The sequence below is a fragment of the Xenopus tropicalis genome, chromosome 3 (genome assembly GCF_000004195.4).
Source record: "Xenopus tropicalis strain Nigerian chromosome 3, UCB_Xtro_10.0, whole genome shotgun sequence".
Classification (NCBI taxonomy): Eukaryota; Metazoa; Chordata; class Amphibia; order Anura; family Pipidae; genus Xenopus; species Xenopus tropicalis.
Genome location: NC_030679.2, coordinates 27,782,189 through 27,809,968, shown reverse-complemented (window position 1 = coordinate 27,809,968; position 27,780 = coordinate 27,782,189). Strand labels below are relative to the sequence as shown.

The 27,780-nt window shown below is 41.4% G+C and overlaps 2 protein-coding genes and 1 long non-coding RNA gene across 3 annotated transcripts in view; 1 reads left to right on the top strand and 2 right to left on the bottom strand.

Annotated features, from left to right (window-relative positions):
- fchsd1 (FCH and double SH3 domains 1) overlaps nucleotides 1–8,857 on the bottom strand; it is a 54,805-nt gene extending 45,948 nt beyond the window's left edge. Inside the window, exons 1-3 of the mRNA XM_002939991.4 lie at nucleotides 8,777–8,857; nucleotides 4,629–4,733; nucleotides 2,016–2,113 (exon numbers count right to left, since the gene is read on the bottom strand). Of these exons, the coding sequence (XP_002940037.4) occupies nucleotides 2,016–2,113; nucleotides 4,629–4,733; nucleotides 8,777–8,857 (284 nt within the window). The remainder of the gene's footprint in view (nucleotides 1–2,015; nucleotides 2,114–4,628; nucleotides 4,734–8,776) is intronic.
- Nucleotides 8,858–10,310: 1,453 nt separating this feature from the next.
- On the top strand, nucleotides 10,311–27,536 carry pcdhgc4 (protocadherin gamma subfamily C, 4). The gene is made up of 4 exons (XM_002940000.5): nucleotides 10,311–12,781; nucleotides 24,864–24,922; nucleotides 25,502–25,590; nucleotides 26,223–27,536. The coding sequence occupies exons 1-4, from the start codon at nucleotides 10,337–10,339 to the stop codon at nucleotides 26,441–26,443; spliced, it is 2,814 nt and encodes a 937-aa protein (XP_002940046.3). The 5' UTR covers nucleotides 10,311–10,336; the 3' UTR covers nucleotides 26,444–27,536.
- Nucleotides 10,367–16,881, bottom strand: LOC116409707. Its single transcript, XR_004221944.1, has 3 exons — nucleotides 16,635–16,881; nucleotides 12,168–12,331; nucleotides 10,367–10,450 (listed from the first exon to the last, which is right to left on the bottom strand). It is a non-coding gene; the product is annotated as an uncharacterized LOC116409707 (long non-coding RNA).
- Nucleotides 27,537–27,780: the final 244 nt, after the last annotated feature.

Below are 27,780 nucleotides of genomic sequence, written 5' to 3'. Positions count from 1 at the left end.
CACAGGCTGGTGACACAGGAGCACCATCCTTGGGAAAACACAATCTATTTCACTGGGAGTATCTAACATTTTGGCATCCCCCAGTGAAATAGACTTTACATGTCTTTTAATTTTCCCACGTCTGTGTAGTAATGGAATACAGGGCACTATAAGCTATAAGAGACAAGTTTTAGCCCAAAAATATAGCAAGAAAGCACCTCCTCAGACTTGCAATGAAATCATCCCCATGCCCTTGTGCCAGCACAAAATAATCGCATTTCCAACTATCGCCTGACAAGCACTGGTACCATGGCTTAGTGACTTAAGTGAAAGTTTATGGGCACAGTTCATGGCACTCTGATGTTCCATCTTTTGGCTACTTAAAAATAGGCATTTATAGCGACTGAATAAGAACTTCGCCTTTTATGTTACAGAATGGCAACTTTTCAAATGGCCCTCAATTTTTATAGTTTTAAAATTATTTGTCTTCCTCTTCTGACTTGTCTTCCTCTTCTGCTTTCAAATGGGGGTCAATGACCCCGGCAGCCAAAAACCTACTGCTCTTTGAGGCTACAATTTTATTGTTACTTTTTATTAATTATTTCCATTTAGGCACTCCTCTATTTATAATTCTCTCTCAAACCACTCTTTTAAAGAACTGCCTGGTTTCTAGGTTAAATTGGACCCTGGCAACCAGATAGATGCTGAAATTCCAAACTGAAAAGCTGCTGAACAAAAATCTAAATAATTAATAACTGTAAATAAAAATGAAGACCAACTGCAGATTTTCTCAGAATAGCATTTTCTCTACATCAGTGCTGTCCAACTGGCAGCCCGCGACGCCCCTCTGTGTGGCCCCCCACCTGTCTGGCTGCTTTGATGGCTTACCTTTGTGTAAGATTCAAATGGTATCAGTACTGAGATTAACTGGCCCCCTGCATTGCTCACTCCTCAGATTCAGGCTGTAATCCCCCTGTATTGTTTAAACATTTAATTCCCTGTACTGTTCACACCTTTTAGTTTCTGCATTGTTCACCCCCTGCAGTGTTCACACCTCAGGCTCAGGCTGTAATCACCCACATTGTTTACCTGTTCACACCTCAGATAGCAGCAGTGCCAGCATTGTGTCACTGTATGTATTACCTGCCCTATGCTGCCTGTATGTATGGCACACACAGGCAGCATAGGGCAGGCAGAGTATGGCACACACAGGCAGCACATGCTGCCTTTGTGTGCCATACTCTGGCTGCCCTATGCTACCTGTGTGTGCCAAACTCTGCCTGCCCTACCCTGCCTGTGTGTGCCATAATCTACCTGCCCTATGCTGCCTGTGTGTGCCATACTCTGCCTGCCCTATGCTGCCTGTGTGTGCCATACTCTGCCTGCCCTACCCTGCCTGTGTGTGCCATAATCTACCTGCCCTATGCTGCCTGTGCATGCCATACTCTGCCTGCCGTCCCTGTAGGAGGTGAACCTGGCAGGGGTTTATTCTGGGAGTTTGTTAGCAGTTGGATATAGCCATTAAATGGGCCCTAAGGTGTGTAATTATGTGCTGGGTGTTGCTGTGCTACCCACAGGGGAGGAAGAGGCATATAGATTTAAGGGTGTGTCTTAGTATGACATAATATAATTCTTTCACATTTGAATGAAGGCCGATATCCCTGCAGTGAGCACCAACCATTTGGGTTTTTGCTGCACTACCACCATTAATGTGGCCATGGTCTTAAAAGCTCTTGTGATAACATGGGTGTGGTTTGAAGTGGGTGTGGTTTAAAAGGGGGAGTGGTCAAAACCAGCTTTCATTAGCGGCCCTCCACTATGTATGCTAGAGAAATTCCGGCCCTTCGCACCACAGAAGTTGGACAGCACTGCTCTACATCACACCTAAAGTTCATTTAAAGGTGAACAACCCCTTTAAGGGGAACTAAACACCCTTGCAAATTTTAGCCCCAGTGCACAGTCCACCAGCCCAACCACTGGGATGCCATTTACCCTATCTATTTTGCAAGTGAAGATGTATCCATCCTTAAGATTACCTGATATCTTCCAGAAGCTCAGTGTCCTGAAGCTGTTTGTTCTGGAGGCTAGATAGCTGCTCTCCAAAGCGCACCTTAACCTCTTGGGTGGCTTTTACCTAAAACAAAGGATATTCAACATGAATATATTCTGGTAGCAACATTTTTTTTCACCCTCATGTGGTGCACCAAGAGAAAAAGATCCAAAGTTCTACAATGTAAATATTTGCACAAAAAGTAACACAATACCTTACTGATTTAGCACAAAGTCCCTTATTCAGTCTAGAGAAAGTGCTGCTTCAGTTGATGACACTTTATTTTAATAGATAGCATTAAGGTTTATTTTTAGGTGGATTTGTTAGCACATGTATATATCACAGGTACTTACATTCTTGTTTATTTTACATGAACAAAACACAAAGCCAAGTGATTTTATAATCTGATCCTGGAACTGATTCATGGTTTGTCAATTACACTTCAACTCTTACCAGCCCTGGAAGGTTAAATTGCAGCACCATGTTACCTTGCTTATCCGGATCCCCATTAGACATAAAATAAATTTTGATTTGTGCAAGAACTCCTGAAATTTTACACTACTGTACATACATGGATATAAATCTGCCAATGAGACAACTGGGGAAAATGCAGATTAAAATGATTACAGAAATCTCAACCTATGTCATGTGACTTTAAAGCTCTGAAAAACTAAAGGAGACAATTTGTTTCTCTTATTTGAATATACAAATTAGACTTTGGATTTGGTTCAGTATTTGTATACCACTTTGGTGAAGGGTTCGACATTCAGATGAATCCAAATATGGATTCTGTGCTTTTGTAAAATTGTACAGGTTTTAGTTTTTCATTGTTCTATAACATCCTTCTGACAAAACATCTGAAAGGCAGATCTCAGTGGAATAGTTTCTCTAAAAGTAGATCCCCAATTGAGTACATTCTGGGCACATTTGCCCTACAGTAAGCTGTGGCACACAGAATAAATATCAAACACACTACAAGTGAAACTAATATATGGGGACCAGTTAAGAAAACTCTTTCTGCTTCTTATTGCTTACTATAGAGATATATAGGGGAATGCTCTGCCTATGGTAGACCAGATGGTAACAGTAGGGCCACTACTTAAAAAATGGTGTTTCTGTGCCATAGGCTACCTATCACTTCCATGTCTGAATAAGTCCATATATCTCCAAGGGAAACAGTGACAGGTGAAAAGGTATCTTCTGCCTGAGAACAGCGGCAGTTAAGACAATCTATGTGCAATTCATTAGCTTAAGTAGATCTGCAGTAAACTGCTTCCATTTGTGCAGAATTGTGACTACACAATGTACAGTCAGTTACTCCTAGGCTACTCTACCATTCCCACATGCAAAAACATTATGTTAAACAACTGTTAAAGGGTGCAGGGTGGTCACCCACAGACACTGGACATTGCAGTCAGAAACCCACTTAGCCCTAAATGAGTTGGAAAAGTGCCCCCCCCACCAACCCAATTACTAAACAATACTAAATATCACTAATGGTGTGCTCCATCTCATACAGCCCCTTGATGAATATCCTGAAAGGAATTGTGAAAAGGAAAAATGCACCCATAATAAATTTACCAGCACTACTGTAAAGAATTTGGTGTTTAATAACTAAAATAATTATTTTCAACCTTTGTTTCACTCCATTTTTTGGACCCTCTTTCTACCACCCCATGGCACCTCCTCAGAAAAAAATCCAAGTGCACATACTGTTAGGTGCCTAACTCGCCAACTAAAACAAGACTTGCCTTAACAGAGGGGCCAGGGGCCAAATTATTGTGTGAGAAGTCCTATTAATTATAGTCCAACCTGCTACTTTGTAAAAGTGAAATTAGAACTGTCAGTGGAAAGTGGGAACTGTAGTTTCACAACACTTGGAGACTGTATACTGGGCAGCCCTAATATAAAGTGCCAGAGTATTGCCTTACTATACACCCCATCCCACAGGCGCAGTCCTCTCAGTAAAAAGCAGTGAGGTTTTGCATGCAGCTGCTGCTCTGTGGGCAGATCGGTGCCAGGAGCTCCTATAGGGACAGCTCGGAGCCCAAACTGTACGAGAGTATATGAGAGAGGTGCTAGGGCAGCTCCAAGCGAAACAATCACTGACTGCCCAACCTGTCAACTACTAAACCTGTGGCGCTAACTCCTGTCATCCCTCGCTAGGCTGCACAGTCTCCCCATACCTGGGCAGGCGCAGTCTGGGAATCGTGTGGCGCTAACTCCTGTCACCCCTCCATAGGCAGCACAGTCTCCCCACACCTGGGCAGGCGCAGTCTGGGCATCCTGTCACCCCTCCATAGGCTGCACAGTGTCCCCACACCTGGGCAGGCGCAGTCTGGGCATCCTGTCACCCCTCCATAGGCTGCACAGTGTCCCCACACCTGGGCAGGCGCAGTCTGGGAATCGTGCGGCGCTAACTCCTGTCATCCCTCCATAGGCTGCACAGTCTCCCCACACCTGGGCAGGCGCAGTCTGGGAATCGTGCGGCGCTAACTCCTGTCATCCCTCCATAGGCTGCAACAGTGTCCCCACACCTGGGCAGGCGCAGTCTGGGAATCGTGTGGCGCTAAGTGAATACGAATTTAGCGACACTTACTTTTCTAGGTGGAGGCTGCATCCCGAAATCTTCTGCCCCTCTCTCCTGTTGTGCAAGGTGCTCGCAGTCCGGAACTGATACCTCCGCCTCCCCATTGCCACAAAACTACACAGCCCATCGCGAACCACTCGCTCAGAAACCCCGCCCCTTTCCCAACTAATAGCTCCGCCCATACAGACACTATTCCTCAAGCCACGCCTTCTCTGTTGATATAGACGGCCAGTGCAATGGTCTGTATATAATTGCTGAAACAAGCATTTGTATAGTTGGTCCATTTTTGTCTAAAGACAAAAGTGCGCCCACCTCTCGCTCCCCCTCTAAAATCTCCAAATGGCTAAGAAATCCGTATAGTTGGTAACAGTTATGCGACCTCATCTTACTCTGCACTGACACAGCCCGCCTGTCCCATTCCTCCTCCTACCTGATATGTCAATTATGTTATCTCCTTTAACATTGCCCTGACAGGTCCTGGTCTTCCCATTCATCAGCCTCCCTGCCATATCCCTTTTCCCTCCTCAACACAACGTCATCCCTGGCCCCTGCCCTGAGGGACTGCCTTCCACCATCATTCTGACGGGCTGTGGAATGATTTCTGCAGCCCTTAGGAATATGGGGAAAGGCTGAGGCATTATGCTGAGCGGAGGAGGGCCCATCCATGTCACACAAGGAGGCAGAGCCAGGGAGTGACATCGCTGGGAGGTGTATGAATGGGGAAGCTGTCACAGAGCTGAATGGCAGGCAGGAGGAATGGGGCATAAGCAGTGAGGGAGGTGCGATAAGGATTTTTTAGCAATATGTACATTTTTAAAAAAGGTAGAGGGAAAGACGCACTTGAATTTAGCGCATAGAAAACCTAAAAAAAAAGAGTATTTACTATTACTCCCACTTTAATACAGAAACGCCCACTCCGAAAGTGCCCGCCTTCTCCAAAACCTCCACGCTGCTACACCCAAACCAGAAGCGCCCATTGCGCCCCCTCCTATGTATACACTATTACTCCCAGCCCATATCCAATCTGCCCGCCCCCTCCTATGTATACACTATTACTCCCAGCCCATATCAGACCTGCTCGCCCCCTCTTATGTATACACTATTACTCCCAGCCCATATCCAATCTGCCCGCCCCCTCCTATGTATACACTATTACTCCCAGCCCATATCAGACCTGCTCGCCCCCTCTTATGTATACACTATTACTCCCAGCCCATATCCAATCTGCCCGCCCCCTCCTATGTATACACTATTACTCCCAGCCCATATCAGACCTGCTCGCCCCCTCTTATGTATACACTATTACTCCCAGCCCATATCCAATCTGCCCGCCCCCTCCTATGTATACACTATTACTCCCAGCCCATATCCAACCTGCCCGCCCCTTCCTATGTATACACTATTACTCCCAGCCCATATCCAACCTGCCCGCCCCTCCTATGTATACACTATTACTCCCAGCCCATATCCAACCTGCCCGCCCCCTCCTATGTATAAACTATTACTCCCAGGCCATATCGAACCTGCCCGCCCCCTCCTATGTATACACTATTACTCCCAGCCCATATCCAACCTGCCCGCCCCCTCCTATGTATAAACTATTACTCCCAGGCCATATCCAACCTGCCCGCCCCCTCCTATGTATACACTATTACTCCCGGCCCATATCCAACCTGCCCGCCCCCTCCTATGTATACACTATTACTCCCGGCCCATATCCAACCTGCCCGCCCCCTCCTATGTATACACTATTACTCCCAGCCCATATCGGACCTGCCCGCCCCCTCCTATGTATACACTATTACTCCCAGCCCATATCCAACCTGCCCGCCCCCTCCTATGTATACACTATTACTCCCAGCCCATATCAGACCTGCCCGCCCCCTCCTATGTATAAACTATTACTCCCAGCCCATATCGGACCTGCCCGCCCCCTCCTATGTATACACTATTACTCCCAGCCCATTTCAGTCCTGCCTGCCCCCTCCTATGTATACACTATTACTCCCAGCCCATATCAGAGCTGCCCGCCTCTTCCTATGTATACACTATTACTTCCAGCCCATATCAGTCCTGCCTGCCCCCTCCTATGTATACACTATTACTCCCAGCCCATATCAGTCCTGCCTGCCCCCTCCTATGTATACACTATTACTCCCAGCCCATATCAGTCCTGCCTGCCCCCTCCTATGTATACACTATTACTCCCAGCCCATATCGGACCTGCCATCCCCCTCCTATGTATATCAGACCTGCCCGCCCACTCTTACTTTTATACTGGCACGCCCACCTCAGACCTGCCACTCTGTTAAAATTTCCACGCCCACTTCAGAACTGGCCCTCCAATCCCATATTCATATTGTCACACCGTCTCCAGGGTTAAGGGGGGCCAATCATTGGCTGAAAGTGAACCAGATATCAATGCAGTGAATTAATATTTGCATGCCATATATCATTGCCTGCCCTGAAGTATAGATGAAAGGCTGTTTTAACTGGAAGTGGGGCTAGTATTAGTGGATTGTGCAATATGAAAAATAGGCACTTTAGCAATTTTTAATTGCTGTTCTGCCGTTATCAAGCACTTTTTTAAAGTGGGAAAGAGAGACTTACTTTTCCCTATGTCGCTGGGCCTGGCATCATTCTTTCCATGGTTGACAGCTCTGGAGAGCTGGGACCCTTACCTAGAGGAATAATGTTCATAAAAGAATAAAGAATCTATAACATTTGTACTAATAGTTCAATATTAAGTATCATTCAGGACGCTACCCAGTCATGATAAATTTCATACACAGGGCCGATTTATTATGCCGTGTAAAAAAACGGCAATAAAATTCACCACACATCGCCTGGCTTTGCCGTGTAAAAAACAGTGTAAAATGAATACACCTACACATGCTAGATGAAAAGAAAGTAATAACGAAGTATAAATAAGAATGCCACAATTATTTAATTTGTCTAAGTCGAATGATCCACAGGGACATGTATATTGCTACTCACAATGCAGATATTGAGCAATAGGTTGGCAGGTTCAAATGCTATTAGAGACAGATCACTAATGCACCACTGTGGAGAGTAGCATGGGATGTAAAAGAATGTCCTTAGGGTTTCCACATCAAGTGGCCCGGACTCCCTACAGCAGACCTGAATCAGGGAGACTAATTCTAAGCCTGATTCCCTTGTCACTACTGTGGTCCCTTCACTAAGGCGGCAGAGCCTTTTCAGAGAATACTCCCTGCTATCTCTCCTGGTTAGAGCACAAAAGCTGCACTTGCTAGCCATTACTAATCTGACTCATGTTCCTAGAACATACTATTACAAGAACTAACATGCTCTAAATAATCCTCCTTCACTGGGTCCCTGCTCCCCAACTTTACTAGAGCTGATGGTCTCTCTAGGGCCGAATACTTCTGGGCCTTGTTGATCCCAGGCTTCCTGGAGCAGCTACCTGGTTCAACAGGTGCAGGCCAAAAGAGATCCACCCCTACCAAACACTATATTACAGTGTGCAGGAATTGGTTATAACCCTAAGGGTCAATAATATACAATTATGTAAACAGATAAATGGCAACATAGATGTCGGCCTGGTAACAGTAGAACTAGGAAGTGTAGAGACTAAAGCCATAGGGGCTATTATCCATATGGGTCACTACGATAGATGATAGATAGAAAAAAGATAGATAGAAAAAAAACATTTTCAGAAAAATACTTGTATTTATCACCAGCATACTACATTTTAGAACAATAGCATAGCATATTTGTAAAGCAAATATATTACAAAGATATAAAGTAGATAGCAATATATAGACATTTACATGACATCTATAGGGATATCTGTAATTTCCTGCACAACATGATCCTTGAAAGGCTGGGGGTTCCCCGGCCAATTTTTCTTCTTTGTTTCCTCCCCTCTATTGCAGTGAATGGATAAACCCCTCCCCTACTCTGTCTTTCTTTTGCTTAGACTGCCAAAGAACTGCTAGTCCACAGCAGCAGCAGAACAGAATCCAACATTCTCTATGGATCAGGGGAGGGCATTCCTGCTTTCCTGCCATTCCACTTTATGGATTACAGTTTTAAGAAAATGTATCCACTAGGATCCAAAGGGAGTTTAAATGGCAAGTATACATTTGCTGGGCAAGGAATGTGGCCAGCATTACCCGTTGTGTTCCCACTGCTCTGAATGTGTTGAAAGTGTTAGAAAGAGTCACGGCACTGTGCTCATACAATGCACCCTCCATGCCGGATTTAGGGCTATTGCAGTGGGATTTAAAGATAGCTTCATGCTATAATGTTCCCCGTCTCTAAGAATTCCACAGAAACAAAAGCCAAAGGACCATCTGGTTGATCAGAAAACTGTTTATTCTGCCAAACAGCAGTCTCAATTATAGTTATGATCGCTGATTGTTTAGATTTCTCTTGTTTCTTATCATACCAATCCATTTTCTAGTTTGCTACAAGATATATATTTTTTGCATTGTACATTACTATAAGTATAATGGTGGCAGTGCTTTATTATTTGCAGGGGAAGGGAGCTGAACATGGTATCTGAAGTACTTTTTTATCTAAGCTTCAAGTGCATTTCAGTCTCACAAAGTGCCAATGTGTTTCTGGGAAGAGGGAATGGTGTGGGCTTAAACATGATGTGGCAGTGATAACTAATTAGCACTCTGTTGTATCGGAACAGATTGTGTTGTAGCAGCAATATTTACTTCTTTTTTTGCACAATTCACATGAATAATGCACTAGTTCTATTTCTGGTTACTTTTTATTGGCCTTGGACCACAAATAGTTTTCTAGTCACCATGGGTGGTAGCTGAGGCTTTCAATCTGCAGTTAACAATGGAAGTAGATTCATCATGTCTGTAAAGGGGGGGGGGGCACAGATGCAAAGTGTTTTTCATAATAAAGGCCATATTTTTGAAGCAGTTGTTGTCCCTCTCCCTAACATGGCCTTGTTTAACCCTTTAGTGGTTACATAACCAATTGTGCTTTACAGCTGCAACCATTTCCCCTCCTGTGGGTTTATGCATGCAGAGTATGTTGTGCTATCAGAGACAAATAGGCTTCCTAGGTGGCTTATTGCATGAAGGGGTTAAATTTTGTTCACGTTAGCTAATGTAATGACTTAACACTTTAGACTATATTTCCAAGAACACATTGATTTTACCATAAATACATCAATGTAATAAATATGGACAAATGATAAACAGGCCTAGTGAGAAATCTGCCCTGGACATGTATTGTGCCCTGATTATTTTACAGTTATCTTTGTGTTTTCTTTTTCAGCAATAGGTGATTCCATTGCAGCTAGGTCAATTCACAATTAAACAGTCATTTATACTAAATATTACGGTACAGGGGAAAAAATAGTAAACTCATTTCTACGGAGCAGTGTATATGTTTATTTAATAAAAAAAATCACATTGCACTAGAGTATGCAGAAATTTCTTTTTTTTTTAAGTGAAAGCAGACAGTGATTGGATACGCTAAAATATATCCGTAGCCAATGCAGTGCTGCATACAATTCAATGGCCGATATGAGCTTGCTCCACCTTCATTTTCTTTCTGTTGCCAGCTAGATTTTACCATAGCTTCTTTCTCCGATGGAAAAGGATATTACAAAAGGATCTAAACGGAATTCTCTGTTTTAAGGATTAGTAGCTTTGTATTCAAAATGTGCTGAAAGGAGACGTCTTTTCATCGGAGGGATTTCTGCAATGATTCAACCAGCAGGTTACCGTGTTTTCCAAGTGGGGATACTGCATCTCTTTCCTTTGTGGCTGCTCGTAAATCTGACACATGCACAGTTCCGTTACTCTATCCCTGAAGAACTGAACAGGGGAGAAATTGTTGGTAATATTGCTAAAGATCTTGGAACAGATGTGGCTAAACTAGTGGCTGCTAATCTCCAGGTACTTTCTGATTCTGATTCCCAATATTTCTCTATAAATGTAAACAATGGAGCCATATTGGTGAACGACAGAATAGACAGGGAGCTTCTCTGTGCACAGAGTGTTACTTGTATATTAAACCTAAAATTTGCCATTGAGAATCCAGTAGAGGTATACAGAATTGAAGTGGAAATATTAGACATTAATGACAATTCTCCACGATTCCAGGGTGATGAGCTTACTTTAAAAATAAATGAGCTGGCCTCACCTGGTGCTAGATTTCTCATCCCTAATGCACAAGATCCTGATATAGGTTCTAATGCTCTGCAGGAGTATCACCTTAGCCCCAGCGAGAATTTTGCTTTAATTGTAAAAAAACGAACCGATGGTAGCAAATTTCCAGAGTTAATTCTAGAGAAGGCTCTAGACCGAGAACAGACCGCTGTCCACCACCTGGTGCTGAAGGCAGAGGATGGTGGTGTTCCAAGTAGGTCTAGTACAATGCAAATAAATGTTATTGTCTTAGATGCCAATGATAATCACCCTGCATTTGATCAGCCTTCCTATAATGTCCAGCTAAAAGAGAATGCCCCCAAAAACTCCCTAGTGATAAAACTTAACGCAACAGATTTAGATGAAGGCCCAAATGGCGAAATTGAATATTTTTTCAGCAGTCACAACTCTGATGCTTTGAGCAACATATTTCAGCTTAATTCAGAAACGGGAGAAATCCGTGTTCTTGGTAACCTGGATTTTGAAGAGGTTTCTGTTTATGAAATTGACATTGAGGCTAGAGATAAAGGGACCCCGATCATGGAGGAACATTGCAGTGTCATAGTTCATATTATTGATGTGAATGACAATACTCCGGAGATGACTATAAGTGCATTTTCTAGTTCTGTTCCAGAAGATTCGCCAGCTGGGACAGTAGTTGCAGTTATTACTATAAAAGACAAAGATCATGGGGATAATGGAAGGGTACAGTGTCAAGTAGACAAAAACATCCCATTTACAGTACGGGAGGACTTTGAGCACCAGTTTTCATTGATCACTAGTGATAATTTAGACCGTGAAAGCGTTTCTGAATATCACATTACAATAACTGCAAAAGACATGGGTAATCCCCCTCTTTCCACAGAGAAAGTTATATCAGTGGTTGTCTCTGACGTGAATGACAATGCGCCACAATTTGTGGAACCAGTTTATGAGGTATTTGTTGAAGAAAATAATAAAGCTGGAGAACTACTTTGCACTGTTTCAGCTTCAGATCCAGATTTGGACCAGAACTCACGCCTGTCTTATACAATAATACAAAATCCTAAAGAGGATTATGCTTCCTCATCTCACATTTATATCAACTCAGAAAATGGACAAGTCTACCTTAAGTTTCCCCTTGATTATGAAAGAATCAATTACTTTCGGTTTCAAATAGAAGTTGCCGATGCTGGTTCTCCACCCCTTAAAAACAAAACCGTTGTGCATGTTTTTGTTCTAGATCAAAATGATAATGCCCCTGTGGTTGTTTTCCCAATAGTTGGAGCTAATTCAGTAGCGCATTGTAAGATACCACTTTTAACTGGGCCAAATGTTATGGTAAGCAAGATATCAGCAGTTGATTATGATTCTGGTCGGAATGCGTGGCTTTCGTACAACTTACTTGATGCCACAGATCCTACGTTGTTCAGTGTTGTCCTTCGAACTGGGGAAATAAAGACAAAACGCGCCATTCAGGATATTGACCCTACAATTCATGAACTGCTTCTGCTAGTTAAAGACTCTGGAGATCCATGTTTATCCACCTCTGTTACAGTAATGATGACCCTAGAAGATAAAGATTTAGAAATTTCTCAAGGTGTTAAAGACCATTCTAAAAAAAGGAATATTTCTAGCTTAACTCTGTATCTTATTGTGTGTTTAATAGTAATTTCAGTGATCTCCTTGATTGGTTTGGCTGCTCTTGGAATTAAAATTCACAAATGCGAGAACAAGAACTTACCTCTTTGCTGTCGGCAAAGTCAAAAGAAAACAGTGGTCGCAGGAACCAAACTACATGGAACTTTCCAGCTTCACCCAAGTCTTTGTAACACTATAATAGGGGTCAGAGTGGATTGTGCTGGAAATATCCCATCTAATCGGAGGGTCAGAACATGTTTCTCCCCAGTCTCAGATATAAGTGAGTTTATGTTTATGAGGCCACCTCATGTTACTACAAACTCCTCGTCACCAGGGATACTGGTTCCAGATCCTAACTTCTCTATTGCTTCCAATGAGGTGAGCTCACAGAATTTGCCATTACATAAAAATAAGGTCAATCGAGATAAATGTAGTAAAATTATCTATATCATCCTTCATGGCATCTGTGAGCAATGTGGTCAGCATATTCACTGCCCATTCTATCATAACAGATCATTATACCATATAACTCAAATCATACTGTCCACTCTATGGAAGAAAGACCTTATGTTCGGTGTAGCATTTCAGGTTTTCTCTGAAAAAGGGTATACATCGCCTAAAAAATGTAACGATAAAATACACTCTATAATTTTAATTTACTGTTGTATTTGTCAAAATGCAGTAATTTATATTGATTGTATTTTGATATTTTTTATGAACTAATAACCATTTGTTTTAACATCTAGGCTGGCTAACCAAGGAGAAAACTTTAGCTTTTGTATTCACAGAAAAACAAACCAAATGTATGTTTTCATATTAAATCTCATACCGTAGTCACCAGTGCTGACATCATTCAGAACAGAAATCACAAGTGTAAAACTGAGCATTAAAACAGTTAAAATAGGAAAACTTTATACGCTTTCTATCTTGGCCATTACTTGTTTTTACTTGGGAAACACTCTTGATTATAGATTATTCCAGCATAGACATTACCAACTGATTGTGCTGAAGGTCTGATGGCTCCTCTTTACTGATATAAAAGTGCTACTATACCATCCATTTTTATTTCCCTGTGGATTTCCCTAATGGAAATATTAAAAGCTTAATTAGTTTTCATTTACTTTAGTTAACAAAGAATCGGTGACAGTATTTATAGCTCAGCTTGTAGTTTTAGCTTTGCAGATAAAAACTGTAAATTTCCCCATTGCACTTAGATATTATATAAAAGCTTTGATGCTTATATCTCTAAAAGTGCATATGGCATATGGCATCTCCAAACCCCCTATCCTATTGTATTTATTATCCCATTAAATGAAACCAGGAAATGCATGGCTTAACAGCCCAAGGGGTTTGGTATAAAGGGACAACTTACCAGTTTTTCTCATAACGAGTAGTAAGAGATACTATAATGTATGACACCATAGATGGCGTGAATGATGTCTAAATTATACCAAATCCCTTTATCCTTGCATTGATTGCCCTGACAGTGCCACAAGAAACATTTAAAGATATTTACATTTTATCATAGACTTGGACTGTGCCTTTATGCCTTAGGCCTCTTTCTACAGATCCCTGTATAATGTGTTTTTTTTCCATTCAAAGAAACGGCTTGATTCTCCATCCACATCTGTGACTGGACCTGTGGTGGCCCAAGTTTAACCAATGCCTTTTTCATTCCATTCTAGGATCGGAACTGATGTAACTTGTGTTTAATAATGTTCATAACAACCTTGGAGATCAAATCTGTTTCTTTTACTGCTCTGATATTTTCATAGTGTAAATAGTATTGTGAAGGTCACTAAATTAAATTGTCACTTAAATATAGTCTTTATTCTGCAAATTGTAAGTAATGCACTAAAAACATAAAACCCAGGCAAGTGCCTTAAGAAATACAGTCATAATTGCTATTTATCCAGAAATATTAAGGATTCAGCAAAATCATAACTGTTTGTTTAACAGGAGGTATTCAGATAAAGATCATTGCTTTTAGGACGTCACGTTCCTTAATGCTCGACAAATGAAAACATGTACAAATTTAAATCATCACATGCAGCCATATATACGAAATTTTTACTTTATCATTCATGTATATATAACATTCCATTTTTTGTATGATGCATTCATAATAAAGCATTTCCATTTTACTTTTCTTTGTGTCAAATCCAAGTGTGAATCATTAATCCTTTCATTATAATGTTAAGGTCTGTTGATGGCACACCAGTTTGCTTTTTTAGCATAACAATGATAAATAGAAGCATCATAACAGATAAATATATTTATAAATGTCTAGCATTGGACACCACTGTGGTAGGACAGCTTACACAGGCCTTTTGTACCTTCCTAAAAACCTGCAGTTGTTTCTTCGAAGTTCTCCTTATCTCAGTTGGTCTGGAGAAAATACTTGTCTCTCAGTGTTCACCTTTTCACTCATTAAAAAAAGCTGTATCAATGAGAGACACCAACCTAAAATTATGGTTTCAGTGGAAAGAGCCATCATGGAACCATAACAATTCCAAACTTGCTAGCTCTGGTGGTTTTAGAGGAAGATGTCACAGGGTGGTGGGATAATAGTAGTAGACTGAAACCCAACAAGACACAGTGATGCCAAAGAATGGTCTGACACCTAAAAGCCTTTTATCAAAAAATAGAAGTATGTATAATCATTTCCATATATAAGCATTGCAACAAGCTGTGCACTTAATAAAGGACATGCACAGGTCTCAGGAATAATAAGCAACAAACTGGAACACTTTACACTATCAGCAATACAAACATTAAGGTTTAGGGCTCTGGCACATGGGGAGATTAGTCGCCCGCGACAAATCTCCCTTGTCACGGACAACTAATCTTCCCGAAATGCCATCCCACCGGAGGGAATGTAAATCGCCGGTGGGATGGCATCCGTGGCGCCGCGATTTCCCCGAAATTGTGGAAGTTTCCTCTCAAGGCAACTTCGCCACGTATGCCATCCCACCGGTGATTTACGTTCTCGCCGGTGTGATGGCATTTCGGGGAGATTAGTCGCCCACGACAAGGGAGATTTGTCGCTGGCGACTAGTCTCCCCGTGTGCCAGAGCCCTTACAGCAAGTTGCATCCATTTTACTGCAATAGGAAACAATACACATAGTTATCTACAGGTGATTATAGTCCAGAAACCTGTAGGTGCACCACAAGGTGATGAAGCATGAAGTCTATGGCTTCTTTGAACAGACTGGGGACCATAAAAAAACTTTGGAGGGCCGCACCTGACCCTCGGGCCTCCAGTTGGACAACCCTAATCTACAAGTTCTTATGAAATAAGAAGGCAAATGCATATAACTGAGAATGCCAGCTACATTACTGTTTGGGTGACGAAGGTCAGCTTAGCAACTCATTTATTAGTAGGTTTGGTATGAGATTTCTATGGATCACGCCACTATAGGCAGGTTGTGGAATGAAAAATATTCTTTAAAAGTGCAACTGCATCCAATTCCAAGTCACCTGATGCCTCCCTGCAAGTGCGATCCTTGGCCAATAAAGTTTTCTATTTTAATGGTCAACTAACATGCAATTGTGTTGGATTTAAATTGGTGAAAACAACTAAGAGGTGTCTTAAACACATCAACTGAAAATACTTTTCCATAATATGGCTAATGTTTGTACACAATCCAAAGAAAGAAATCAACCGTGCTCAGTGAAACTCACACTGTTGTCTTGACAAGTCGCTCAAAGCAGATTGGCAAAACGCACAATTGTAAATGTACATTTTTTAACTGAAGATAAGAATCTATGCATCCAATGCCCATCATGCAACTGCATGAGGTAGGTAACTCTTCTGTGAGTTTTATCCCATATTGTTAGAAGGGGGGTTGCAATGGCTGTATGCAGACTCACACAGATTTGGTTGGATAGTTTGGCCTTGTACAGTATCTGTCCAACACTCAATCAGCTATCATGCCTGGTTGGCCCATGTATGGCCACCTTTAAGTGAAATGATAAGTAGTAGTGGCTGGTAAAGTAAAGTGACTGCATACCTGACCCCACTGCCTGTTTTTACCATAAAGCACCATAGTTGCTATCTGTACAGTAGTCTAGGTTAATAACATTTATTACATTAAAACTTTGAGAAAGGTTCCAGCCGAAACGTTAGGTTTTTGTTTGAATAAACTACTCTATTTTTCTACACTAAGCCCTGTGAGTGCGGCATTCTTCCATTTTGGCTCTCTTTACATTAAAACATGATTTCCTTACCTGTCCTCCTCCTGTTTTGTATACAACCAAGGTGGAGTCTTGGTCACTGCTTGTGCTGTTTTAAAAGCTGTGTGGAGATTGTGGTTACCTGCATATGAGTTCAAATAAAGTAACTTAAGCTTGTGGTATACAAAAATGTTCTTCCACAATAAGGAGGGTTCCAGCAAACCTTATATTTGCAACAGTGGCTACAAACACACAGACACCTGGACCATGTACTCACACGTTGCTGTACATGTGGTTATAAGTGTGGTTGCTATGCAGTTGAGTGCATAGTGTACCCACAGTAACCACTTGTATATACAACAAACAATCCCCTAGTTGTGTTAAATGACTTAAGGCAGGTACCAAAAGGCAGCTATACATACACTCAATATGCTGACTGTGTGTTTCACTGCTTAGCAAAACTGATTGCTCACTGGCGCCATTCATAAAAGATACTTGTGACTATACATACTTCTAGCACTTGCCAATGTCACAGGGCAAATGAAAGTTGCACAAAATTGCATCTTTTAGGGTCCATGTACTTACCTGCGCTCTGCAAGGTTTTTACCTTGCAGAGCGCAGGTAAGTACATGGACCCTAAAAGATGCAATTTTGTGCAACTTTCATGTGCAGTGCAATCAGGTGCAAGACAGCCCTTTACTTAATGGACTGCATTCATGTCCTATTCCCACCTTCCAAATCTGTTTCTCTGCCTGACATCACTGTCTGCGTGGAAAATATTAATATAACCCCAGTCCACAAGCTTGCTGTCTAGAAGTCACATTTGACTCTCTTTCACTCCCCACATTCAAACACTCTCTAAATCCTGTTTCACCTCAAAAACATTGCACACATTCGCCCTTTCCTTACTCATGAGACTGCAAAAATTCTCATCCACGCCCCTTGTCATTTCGCTTAGACTATTGCAACTCACTGCTCTGTGTGCTTCCCCTATCTAAACTGACCCCATTCCAATCCATCATGAACAGTGCCCCCAGACTCACACACTTCTCCTTCCGCTCTGCAAGTGCCGCCCCTCTCTGCCAATCCTTGGACTGGCTACCTGTCATGTACAGGATCCAGTTCAAGATTCTCGTACACACCTATAAAGCACTCACTGATGCCGCACCACTCTATTTAACCACCCTAATCCCTAAGTACACCCCCAGACGTAACCTTCGCTCTATACATGACCTCCTTCTCTCCTCCTCACTCATCACCTCCTCTCACTCTCGCATCCAGGACTTTTCACGCACTGCACCCATCCTCTGGACTGTCCCATTAGGCACTGCAAGACTCTCCAAGCCTTTAAACAGTCTCTTAAAACTCACCTTTTCATTCAAGCCTATAACCTAAACCCTCAGAAATGAAATTACTCACCCCTAATCTTCCCTCAAACACTCACTAACCACTGGTTTTCACCTCTCACTCTGCACTTACTGTCACTTTACACACCAACATGAACTCTAGCGCCCGGCTAGCTACCCTGAACTTATGTCTCAGCCACCCTCTCTTTTAGAATGTAAGCTCTTTTTGCGAGCAGGATCCCCCCCCTAGTGTCTCCAATCCTCATCCAAATGTAACTGTAACCCATTTTTGTGAATCGATTATATGTACACATTAACTGTTCTGTCTTTTGTAACCCTTTATTCTGTAAAGCGCTGCGTAAACTGATGGAGCTATATAATTAATAATAATAATAATAATAATAATAATAGGTGGTAAGTACAAGGCTTTATAGCACTTTGCAAAGACCTGAGCCTAAGTGCACAACCACAAGGCAGAGACAAACTGTAAAAAACAGGGTGCTTTGCAGCCTGCCATGCACTTCATTAACAAGGCTCCTAGAGAACTAGAGAGAGAGGCAGAACTTCATAGAGTGGCACACAGCTTCAATATGTTACCCAGGATACAAGTGCATGGTGAGGTAAATTACAGTTCACAAGAAGATCAGCAACACCAGGAACTGTGATATTCAATCAAGCGCAGTAAAGTTATATACAGCTAATTGGTCACACGACCTTGAGAAGTCCCAAGGAGAACCAAAATGTCAAGTTAGCTGTATATTCTCTTATTAATAAGAGCACAGGAGAGGCATCGAAAAGCAAAACCTTTATGGCTGAATAAAAGTGTTAGTGTTGAGGCTGGTAAGAAAAAAACGTGCTTTTAAAGCATTCAAGTTAGCTGGGACAGCAGAAACTTTCATCAGGTACAAAGAAGCAAATAAAGCATGCAAAAAAGCTATCAGGCAAGCTAAAATAGAAATGGAAAGGGATATTGCAGCTAGGAGTAAAAATAATCCAAAATTATTTTTTAACTATGTGAATAATAAAAAAATGAAGCAAGAAGGGGTGGGAAACTTATGATCACGGGAGGGAGGTTAAGTTGGCTGATGAAAACGGAAAAAGCAGAAATTTTGAACCCTTATTTTTCATCTGTCATCGGTCTGGCATGGTGCCGAGATACTGGAGAATTGCTAATGTGGTGCCGTTATTTAAAAAGGGATCCCGTTCTCAGCCTGAAAACTATAGACCTGTTTGTCTGACATCAGTAGTAGGAAAGCTTTTGGAAGGGGTAATAAGGGATAGGGTACTTGAAGGCATTGCAAATCACAATACTATAAGTTTGTGCCAGCATGGTTTTATGCGTAACAGATCTTGCCAGACTAATTTAGTCGCCTTTTATGAGGAGGTGAGCCGGAACCTTGATGCTGGAATGGCAGTTGATGTCAATTACTTGGACTTTGCTAAAGCATTTGATACAGTACTTCATAGAAGGTTAATGATCAAATTGAGGAATATTGGCCTAGAAAATAATATTTGTAATTGGAGAGAGAACTGGCTGAAGGATAGATTACAAGGACCAAGGACAATTGGGCCAGTGTGGTTAGTGGAGTACCGCAGGAATCAGTCTTTGGTCCTTTACTTTTTAACTTGTGTATTAATGACCTGCGGGTGGGCATAGAGAGTACTGTTTCTATTTTTGCTGACGACACTAAATTGTGCAAAACTATAAGTTCCATGCAGGATTCTGCGACGTTGCAGAGCGATTTGACAAAACTGGACAACTGGGCAGCAAACTGGAAAATGAGGTTCAATGTGGACAAGTGCCAAGTTGCACTTGGGTATAAATAATATAAATGCGAGCTATCTACTAAATGGTAGGGGTTGTTGGGGGTATCCTTAATGGAGAAGGATCTGGGGGGTTTTGTAGATAATAAGTTGTCAAATTCCAGGCAATGTCATTCGGTGGCTATTAATATATATAAAAAAAGGCATTGACTCAAGGGATGAAAACATAATTTTGCCCCTTTATAGGTCTCTGGTAAGGCCTCACCTTGAGTATGCAGTGCAGTTTTGGGCTCCAGTCCTTAAGAAAGATATTAATGAGCTGGAGAGAGTGCAGAGACTGCAACTAAACTGGTAAAGGGGATGGAAGATTTAAGCTATGAGGTTAGACTGTCGAGGTTGGGGTTGTTTTCTCTGGAAAAGAGGCGCTTCCGAGGGGACATGAATACTCTGTACATTAGAGGGGATTCCCATAAAAACAATCAGAGGCCCCCCCTTTAGATTAGAGGAATGGAGCTTGCATTTGAAGCAGCGTAAGTGCTTTTTCACGGTGAGGGCAGTGAGGTTGTGGAATGGCCTAATGTAATAACAGATTCTGGTAATGCCTATAAGAGGGGCCTGGATGAGTTCTTGAACAAGCATATTATCCAAGACAACTGTGATACTAATATCTACAGTTAGTATTAATGTTTGTGTATATATAGTTTATGTATTTGTTGGTATAGATTGGTAAGTATAGGTTGTGTGTGCTGGGTTTACTTGGAAGGGTTGAACTTGATGGTCTTTTTTCAACCCTATATAACAATGTAACACTTATGCAATATATGCAATACACTTAAATGAATATCGCAGTTCTGATGTTGTACATATACAAAAATATATTGTTTATGTATATAACCACTCCTCTTACAATACTAACTGTGACAGTGATTACAGTGTAGTGCTCAGCCATCTACCGTATATACTCGAGTATAAGCTGATCCGAATATAAGCCGAGGTACCTAATTTTACCTCACGTCCGTCCACGGGGGGTGTGCGCGCAATGAGCGCGTTCAACGAGTCAGAGTCAGCACATCCATATACTCGAGTATAAGCCGAGGGTTACTTTTTCAGCACATTTTTTAGTGCTGAAAAACTCGGCTTATACTCAGGTATATACGGTAATAAGATTATAGTATTTGTTTTATTTAATCATCTTCTGTGGGAATTTATTTCAGTAAAATACAGCACGGATTGGCAGCTTTTGACATGAGTGGCAAAATAAAGATGTCTGACTAATAATGTTGTACCTTGTTTCATAAACTGAATTCCCACGCTTCCATATCAGCAGCTTCTCCAGTGTGTGGGTATATTTTAAAAACCTTACTTTTTGCTCTATTATTGTAAAAGACAATTTACAAAGCAGTGCGACTTATATCTTTATAGGGAAACACTGACATTTTGCCACATAGAGTCAGGGAAATTAAACTCTTGGCCAGCTAGCAGCTAGCATTCTGTTTTGTAGGAACAATGTGATTAGAACTGTTTAATTTAGACTAGAAGCTGTAGAATGGGCAAGCATAACTGCAGTTTTAAAGGAGAAGATCGCTTGCAGGTGCCAAAAGTTAGGAATTCCACCCTTTTTGTATTTATTTACATGATAACCCAGGCCAGTGCTTCTGTTAGCAGAAAACTGCTCCGGCCTGGCAGAGATCCTATTCTTGTGCTTCTTCTTTCTTCAAAATTCTGGGGCCAATGCATGTGCAGTAGAGTAAAAAAGATGGCCTTTTTTTGTAAAAGTTTTCACTCTGGGTTAGTGCAGTTTTCTGCAAATAGGATATCAGGTAAGTAAATACAATCACTGGGGGTGCCTAGCTTTTGGGTGGGCTTCCTGCATAAGAATGCAAAGCATTGCCTAAAGGCATTTGTTTTAGGAAAGCTGTATGAGGTAGCCCTGACATAGGGCTATGGCACACATGACTTGAGTACTCTCAATTACCAAACCTCATGCCCTAATACCCCTAATTATTCATACTAACAACTGAATTGTGTAGAAAGGCAGCAGCCTGATTTACTAACAAACATACTTTATTAAAGTAAATGCTCTGACCTCCAAAATAAAGGGCACTTGCATTACTCCCATAACTACTCCCATTACTCCTGTGTTAGTCAGCACTGTTTCCAGTTGCAGGGTAAAGCATTAATAACACTATTAGTATCCAATTCACTTAAGGCAACTAACTAAAGGAACCCTGTAATTATTAGCAGGTCCAGAACCTTGCTTTAATGCTTGAAATTGAATGTAATCATTAAAGCAGTCTGAGCAGTCACTGTGGTGCTCACTGCAAGCTTATGGGTGCACATATTGTTAGTGTCCGCTCAGTTTTATGTCCATTTGCCATTTGACTTGGGGTCAGTGGTGTATCTCCCATCTCTCTACACTGTAGGATGCCATTCAACCAGTGGCCAGGCAGATCTGGCAGGGAACTACAGTTTATCTTTCCCTGTGTGAAGGAAAGCTAGAGCTGTTTCTGACTGCCCACATCCTACTGTGCTTCTGGGGGAGAACCATTAGGACATGCCCACCATAACATTTGAAGTATGTGCCCTACTATAAGCTTATAAACAATGTGTGTGTTTTTATCTATACTCTGGTTCTGCTTAGATTTAAAGGCCCTGCCAGCAAAGATGGTGAACAGCTGACTACAACCTAGATTCACCCTTATTAGAGTTCATCGCTAGGGGTATACAGAGTAGACAGCTGCCTTGGGCACAACAGGTTGGGGAGAAGAAGGTGGAGGAGTTAGTAGGCTAGTTATCAGCATGGTGTGAGACGTGATCAAGGTGCCAGCACTGGGTTGTGAATGATCAGCAGTAGTGGTGGTGGTGGCAGTAGCAGCCCTGAAGGGGCTTGTAAGCATACAGCAGCAGGGGAAAATCTTGGGTGCATGTAGAGCTTAGCCTGGCACTGCTTATTTGTGTAGCACAACACAAACACAACAGCGACAGAAGCTCTATCTCCTTTTATTTGCAAAACGGCAAAAGTTTTGGAAGGTCCATACATGTACCAATCACAAACTAGTCACAATGGCAGATTGGATTTCAATGCTGCTTTTGTTTTTTTGGACCTTTTTCAACATGTGTGCCACTATATACTTCCACCTCCTTTTTGATTCTTTGTCTTCTGTATCTTTTTCTCCCCTCCCCCCCAAAAAAACCTATTTTCTTCATTTTGTTTTTCTTCATCTTTTGTTGACTGTTCCAAGACATCCCTAAGCGGTAGGTTTTCCCCATACTAAGCAAAATTCTGCAGGAAATCACAAAGTCATCCTTGAAGTCACTTAGAGAATAGTCTGGGATGGTGAATAGTATTCAGGATAAATGGTCTAGATCAGTGCTGTCCAACTGGCGGCCCCCCCTCTGTGTGGCCCCCACCTTCCTGGCTGCTTTGATGGCTTACCTTTGTGTAAGCTTTAAATGGTATCAATACTGGCCCCCTGCATGGTTCACAACTCAGATTCAGGCTGTAAACCCCCTGTATTGTTTAAAAATGTAATCCACTGTGCAGTAGAAACCCACAAATAAACCCTGCACACTATAAAAAGAACATATACTGTGGTGGTACTGCAATTAAAAAGTTTTTTAATATATAGTTATTGTGCAGACTGTAGGAGCAGTGCCAGCATTGCGTCACTGTAGGCTGCCTGTGTGTGCCATACTCTGCCTGCCCTATGCTGCCTGTGTGCCATACTCTGCCTGCCCTATGCTGCCTGTGTGTACCATACTCTGCCTGCCCAATGCTGCCTGTATGTGCCATACACAAAGGCAGCATAGGACAGGCAGAGTATGGCACACACAGGCAGGGTAGGGAAGGCAGAGTATGGCACACACAGGCAGGGTAGGGAAGGCAGAGTATGTCACACACAGGCAGCATTGGGCAGGCAGAGTATGGCACACACAGGCAGGGTAGGGAAGGCAGAGTATGGCACACGCAGGGTATGGCACACACAGGCAGGGTATGGCACACACAGGCAGGGTAGGGCAGGCAGAGTATGGCACACACAAGCAGGGTAGGGCTGGCAGAGTATGGCACACACAGGCAGGGTAGGGAAGGCAGAGTATGGCACACACAGGCAGGGTAGGGAAGGCAGAGTATGGCAGGTTTTTGCTGTATTACCACCATTAATATGGCTATGGTCATGCGATAACATGGGTGTGGTGTAAAGTGGGTGTGGTTTTAAATAGGGGAGTGGTCAAAACTAGCTTCCATTATCGGCCCTCCACCACAGAGGCCGGAAAAATTCCGGCCCTCGGTACCACAGAAGTTGGACAGCACTGGTCTAGATGATACAAACCTTACAGATGAATCACTTGCCTACTGAAATAAAACAAAACTAAATGAAACTGTGCTCTTCTAATAATGCAAGAAGGAAGTTTATTTAAAGTTTTTTTTGTTTTTTTTTTTTAAAACTTACCAGTAGTGTGGCACGCACAATATAATAAATGGACACTTTTCACTGTATATGATAGAGAAAGCCTTAGGAGTTATCCCATTGGATCTGGTTATACTACACTTCATAAACTGCTATACCAAACTTTGCACAGCAGATATGACAGTTTCAAAGTAGCTTAATTCAAATAAATAATATTTAAGATTACACACAGGTTTCCAAGAGCAATAGGACATGGATATTGGTCAGGATCAGGATTAGTGGTCCACCATAAAATAAGAGCAAACCATATGAAATATTGTTTGATGCAGATTTATCTGTGCTTGTATGGCCAGCTTTAATCCTTCTTCTTATTATTATTATTATTACCATCAATAATAATAATATGAGCTCTGCTACCCTGCTTCATCATGGGATTTATGTAGCCAAAAGCCCTAGCTGGGATGTGGAATAGTTAAAACAAAGTAAACTGTGCAGCTCCAGACCAGTGCAAACTAATATATGAAACTGTGTCAGACTACCTTAGTATTGGGCTAAAATGAAACATAAGCTGTCTTTAGACCTACATTTCCCTTGTTATCCTGTAATTTAATTTTAATTTATCAAAATGCTTCATTGTCATTCATTTATTTGGGCAGGGAATAAATAAAATTACACATTTGAGATACATTTGAAATATGTTGTGTGAAAATGCCTTTTGTCCTATATAGACAGAGAAGCACAATTAGTGTTATTGTTTTATTCAGCAGGCACAGGCTAATGTGGACTGGCATTTCTCACAAGCTCAAAAACCTGGGCCCAGCGGGTAAGTAAATGTTATGTTGCTTATCTGAAACAGATTTTTGGCTAGGAACATGCTGCTAAAGGATAATTTTCTCATCAGGTGTACATTGTTAGAAGAGCATTGTTAGAACATATATGTAAAGACACCCAAGCACTTATTTAATCCAGCAGTGTAACTAGAGATCCCATGGGTGCCAGTGTTATTTTCTCTCTGTGGCCTCATCTAAAAGTTTCTAATTTCATCTCCCTCTATCAACCCCTATTGCTATATCATAGACCACCCCTAGGGTCTTGGGCCTACATAGTATTAGTAATCCCCCTGCCTTAATATTACTGATAAAATATCATACATAACTTGTAAAGTTTTAAATACTGTCTTTAGCTTGTAACCCATCCTGTTGTAAAAAAGAGGTGTTAGTCATACTATTCCTTCAGTAATATGCCCCCTAGCTGTATCAAGTCAAGTTAATATTAGGTATTATACCTAATATTAACTTGACTTGATACAGCTATGGGGCATGTTGGTAAATGCAAAGATGGACTGCAAGAACTCAATGCTGAATTATATCTTCTTTATTTTTACATTACTGTGGTTCTTTAGAACCCAACCTACTGAAGAAACTGGAGTTTGGCCAAACAACCCAGTCGAAACAGAAAGACTTCAAGCAATGATCTTGGCTTCTGCAACAGGTCAGTTTGCACTAGGGTTCCTATCAGTCCCTGTTTCACAGGGACAAGCCCAGCTTGGGTTCACCTTGGTCCTTGGGGAAAAAAGTCCCCACCTATGGCTATTGGTCCAAGATATCCCTATTTTTTGGCTTACTCACCCCGTGATTCTGCTGTAGGAGGGCTACTTTTGTGCAACAGAAGTGGTGACAGCAGCCCCAAGGTATAACATTCTAACACATTTTATTTTCTTGTGTGTATGACCTTGAGTGGGTGTATTCAAAGGGGAGTGGTTAAAAAAACAAGAATGGCCTATATAAAATTTACACAGTGCGCTTTGCCTATCAGACTTTTAGTGTCCCCAGATTTTACTTTGAAAATCTAGTAACCTTGTTTTCCATTGTGAGGAATACTTTCACTTGGTTTTGTGGGAAACTGAATATCTCAGAATGTTATTCTATGTATTAACTTTTTCTGTTATTGAAGATGTGTTCAGGACTATTGGTCTCCATAGTCTGTGTCTGTGGGTCTTTAACATTAACACAGGATTCTGTAATTTGGTCCTGTATACATTCTAATCATGTGTACAATAGGACATCTCTTTCACAAAATGCTAAATAAGATTAATGTCTCCCTCCTAATTTCATGTCCTACAGAAGCAGCAGAAAGTTCCAATTTGGGAGGAGGAACAGGTACCATGGGATTAGGAGCCTGTTATGGACCACAGTTCACCCTACAGCATGTGCCAGACTATAGGCAGAACATATACATTCCAGGAACTGCAACACTGGCTAATGCTGCTGTGAAACAAGAGGGAAAAGTGTCTGCACCTTCAGGAAACAAGAAAAAAACTACTAAAAAAGAGAAAAAATCCTGACTTTGTTGCACAGTTTTACAGATCCGGCATAACGCTCAGAGCATATCACCCCAGCCAATATCATTTGGTGAATGTCATCTTTGCAAGGAAAGTAATACTGACAAACTAAGGTGAATGTTAATATTGACATATTTAGTTGTAGATTTATGCTAATAATTATAACTGTACAAAGTCTTATTATTTTTTATGGCGGTTTTACAACTGTTAAAATATGAAGTTGTATGAACTTTATCAAATAGCTGCTGACAAGTTTTTTTTTTCCCTAAAACAGTTATTTAATTTTATTTTATTTAATGGCTCTCAACCAAGTGGCCCTTATTTACTAACATAGGTGCCAGTGTGCACCAGTAATGCAGAACAACCAATCAGCAGTAAGCTTTTATTAGTCAACTGCAGTTACAGAAATGAAAACAATTACCTGATTGGTTGCTCTGGATTACTGCAGGTAACTATGTATCCTTGTTTGCCATTAGGAGCCAGTATGTTCCAAGTAAAAATTCAATATATACCAGTTTATGGCACTGCCAGCTGTAAACTACTTTTTAGTTTCGTGTTCTTTATGTAACAAACGAGTGTAGAGACTTTTTAGAAAACTGTGGGATTTCCTTTATTGTCAAGCAGCACCGTGGATAAAGGAAAAGTAATACATACACACATATGGGTCCTTTACTTAATGCTACCTTGTGTGTTGTCTGCTTAAAGAAAAAGCAAAAGAAAGCACTTCCTCCATTTTTGCATGATCAGTTTTCTAGACCCTTTTAACTTGTTTGTAAGATTAAATCCTTGTACCCTGCCCTGCCCATAAGGACCATTTGTGTTCTTGCAGATTATCAAATGAATGAGAAAAAGAATGTAAATCAGTTATTTGCTGGCATGTTACTTGCCCTTGCAGAAGAGCACAAATTATCTAGTAAACGAAATGTCCATAAAACATTTTTGCAGGGACATAACAATAAGGGAAGCATTCACTGCAGTTTCAAAATTGTAGGGGGGTCCTGTGAAGTCTTAAATTACAATAGTTTTACTTAGAGGGAGATTTACTAATCCACGAATCCGAATCCCGAAAGGAAACGAAAATTTTGTGACTTTTGCGTTGTTATCGCAATTTTTTCGTATTTGTCGCGACTTTTTCGTTGCCACCGCAACTTTATTTTATTTTGCGTGACTATTTCGTCGCCGTGGCGATTTTTTTCGTATTGAGCTATTGTAAATGGCGGAAAAAACAATCCAATTTTTTCGCGACGGTGACGAAAAAGTAGCGGAAAATATACGAAAAAGTCGCGGAACATACGAAAAAGTCGCAAAAATACTGATCATTGCGAAAAAAACGCATTCGG